The 3380-nt window shown below is 57.9% G+C and overlaps 1 protein-coding gene across 1 annotated transcript; it reads right to left on the bottom strand.

The window, feature by feature from the left end:
* Positions 1 to 1146: 1146 nt before the first annotated feature.
* On the bottom strand, positions 1147 to 3309 carry LOC108354410 (restin homolog; the record flags this gene model as incomplete). The annotated part of the gene is made up of 1 exon (XM_017605600.1): positions 1147 to 3309. A coding segment is annotated over exon 1 (2163 nt), but the record flags the coding sequence as incomplete, so codon positions are not given.
* Positions 3310 to 3380: the final 71 nt, after the last annotated feature.

The raw sequence follows: 3380 nt of genomic DNA, 5'->3' as shown, positions 1-3380 counted from the left end.
TAAAGTGAGTGAAGGTAGAGCCAGTGGAGGTGGATGGCGCAGAGGAGATAGAGTCCACAGTGGGCAGTGGACTCTCAGAGGGGGCGGCAGCTTCAGACACCTCCATAGAGGTGGGAACGCATGTCGAACTGACAGAGGCCGCAGCGGCGGCGGTGGCGGCGGCGCTGGTCGAGGGCGCTGTTGCTGATGATATTTCTGCCGCCGACGTTTCTGCTGGTGCTGTCGAAGTGGATGCCTGTTGCGGCTGGGTGGGCTGAACGGTAGCCGTGATGGTAGCTGTGGCCTGCTGGCTGCTCATCATGGTGGCCACCACCGTTGAAGGGCTCTCCTCGGCAGTGGCCGTCGGCTGAACCACCGTCACCGGTCGGCTGATGACCCGCTGAGGGACAGTTTTGCCGGCATTGGCATCAATCAACGGCTTGATGCTCGCAGTGGGAGTGGTCTTCGTCGCCAGTGGAAGAACCGACGTCTGCGGCGTCACCGAGCTAACGGTAACTGTGGGCAGGCTGCTGCTGCCGCTGCCCTGCTTTTGCTGCGACGATGACGCGGACATGGTGGGCGCAGAAGTGGCCACTGAGGAGGAGGTGTCACTTGAGACAAAAGAAGGCGCCGCTGAGGTGGAAGGTGAAGAAGAAGAGGCAGCCGAGGCGGCATTCTTGTACTTCAGAGCAAGGTTTCGAAGTTGAGTGTTGATCTTCTGCAGTTTGCTTGATTGAGCCTGAAGTTGGGCCTTCTCATTGGCATCCTCCTGAATCTGCCTGTTCGCCTGTTCAAGGGAGGCTGCCAGTTTCTCCTTTTCAAGAGTGAGGGATTGAATCTACAAAAGTGGAAAACAAATTAATAAAAAAACTCCAAATAAAATGTATCGATTTGCAACTTACCGCTTTGCTCAGATGCGTCTTCTCCGCCATCACTCGCTTCACCGACTCTGAATCGAAGCTCTTCAGCTGTTGAGTCAGCGCGCTGGCCTTCGCCTTCCACTGCTCAATTTCATTGCGCAAAAACTGCTTCTCCACGACCTCTCCTTCCGCCCTGTTCGACAGCTCGCTGACCTCCTTGGCGCCCAGCTCCAACTTGGCCACCTGCTCCATCAGCTCCCTGTTGCGCTGTTCCAGCTTGCTCAGCTCGNTTCGACAGCTCACTGACCTCCTTGGCGCCCTGCTCCAGCTTGGCCACCTGCTCCATCAGCTCCCTGTTGCGCTGCTCCAGCTTGCTCAGCTCGATGCGCATCTGCGAGGTGTTCTCGGTGAGCACTGGCACCAGCTCTGCCTTGGCAAAGAGCTCCTTGTACTCGTTGGAGTTGCTCAGCCGAGCCGTCGACTGGCGTTCCGCCTCGAGGGCGCTCTTGAAGCTCTCAATCTCCTTCAGGCAGTTGTCCAGCTCAATTTTCAGGCGAGAGTGCTCATCGCCCAGCTCCGAGAGCTTCGCCTGCAGCTGGGCGTTCTCCTCGCGGTAGAACTTGACCACGCCGGCCATCTGACTGGCGTTCTCCTTCTGCGTGCTCTCGTCCTGCGCAAAGAGGCTGGAGTTGCTCTGCAGGGCAATCAGCTGATTATTGAGCTGTTCAGTCTGGTTGAGCAGCACCTCATTGACGCCCTTCAGCTCGCTGCGCTCCAGCTGCAGCTTCTCATTCTCCAGACCCAGCTCCTTGATTCGGCTCTCCAGCGACTGCGCACTGCTGGCCACTTGCTCCTTCAGCCGCTCCACCTCCGCCTCCCTCTCCCGGGCCGTCGTCTGCAGCATCTCCAGCTGCAGCTTCAGGCCAATGATGGTGGTGGCGTCGGTGGAGCGAAGGGCCGCCTCCGCCTCGTAGTCCTCCTGCAGCTTGGCGGTGATCACCTTCTGGTAGGTGAGGTCGTCCTGCAGGCTCTGCTCTGTCTCCTGCGCCTTGCGCGTCTCCACCTTCGCCTCCGCCAGCAGCTGCTTCAGCTCCTCAATGACGCTCACATTTTCCGAGGCCGAGGCGAGTGCCTGCTCAACCTGGGCGTTTTTCTCCGCGACAATCGTCTCGTGGCTCTGGCGGGCGGCCTCAATCTCCTGCTCCAGCTGGCGAATGGCGTCGGCCTTGCTCTGCAGCTCCCGCTCAATGCTCACTCGCGTCTCATCATTGTGCGCCACCATCTGCGCCAGATTCTCCTCCAGCGAGGCGTTGAAGGCCTTCAGCGACTCGCAGGACGCCTCAGAGTTGGCCAGCTTTCCCTTCAGCACCTTGATCTCGTCCTGCAGGTGCGCAATTTGACGCTTCTGGTCGGCGCTGGGAATGAGATTGGAGCCGTCAGAGCCGGCTGCTGCTTGATTTGCAAAAGCAGCAGCGCCCTTTTCGAGCTGCTGGTTGAGCTGCTGCTGGAGCTCAAAGTACTTCCGCTGCCACTCCACGTTGCCATTCTTCTCCTTCTCGAGCATACTCTGCAGGTTGTTGATTTGACTGGTGAAGGCGGCTATTGAATTGGCCCACTTCTCCTCATCACTTGCCGCCTTCTTCTGGTAAAATTCAGTATTTGCTTTGAGGTGTTCGCACTGCATCTGCAGACTGCGAATCGACTCCCGTTCCGACTCTTGGTTATTCGCCTGGATAGCCTGCAGTTGGTAGACGATTCGCTTGTGGTTCTCCAGCTCCTCGCGAATATGAGCATTCTCCTGAATCAAGGACAGCTCGGCGTTTTTCATCACATCGCGCTCGGAGCGAGACACCGCGACTTTAGTCTCCGCATCCTTGAGCGACTGCTTCGCCGCTTCAATCTCCGACTTGAGGTAGATGATGCTCTTTTCCAGGTGCTCAATGGTAGAGTTCAGCTTAATGTTGCGTTCACGCAGAGAACTGTTCTCCTGCTCCAGCTTCTCCAGCGTGACGTTGGCATTCTCCAGCTGCAGTGTTTTTGACTCCAGGTCGCTGGTAAGTTTGGCGGCCTCCGATTTAACGGTCACATTCTCCGAGATGAGATTGTTCTTCTCGGCGTCCAGTCGGCGGACCTGCTCCAGGTGCTGCTGCCGACAGAGCTCCATGTCCAGCTGGTACTGGTCCACCTTCGCTCTGAGCGCCTTCGTTTCAGCAGCGTCCGCAGCTGAAGAGGAGCTGAAGTCGCCATGTCGAGATCGCTGAAAACTATCGTCAGCGGCGGTGCTGCGCTCCGCCAGTTTGCTTTGCAGGCGCTCCACTTCCTTTTTGCAGTTGTCCAGCTCAGCGGTGAGACTAGCCAGCCTTTCGTCGCTCTTCAGCGCCGCCTCGTCGCCCTCCACCAGCGAGTGAATGTAGCGCATCAGATTGCGATTCTGCTCCTGACAGCTCTGAATGTCTCTAAAGGTGATCATGTTCGCGGGAATGGGACCACCACCGTTGCTGCTCTCCTGCTCCTGCTGTCCCGAGTGGTTGCCCCCAAAGG

Source organism: Rhagoletis zephyria, unplaced genomic scaffold, assembly GCF_001687245.7.
Source record: "Rhagoletis zephyria isolate East Lansing unplaced genomic scaffold, Rhagoletis_zephyria_1.1 Rzeph_scaffold_35734, whole genome shotgun sequence".
NCBI lineage: Eukaryota > Metazoa > Arthropoda > Insecta > Diptera > Tephritidae > Rhagoletis > Rhagoletis zephyria.
The sequence above is the reverse complement of the archived record's forward strand: the minus strand, read 5'-3'. Positions and strand labels throughout refer to the sequence as shown.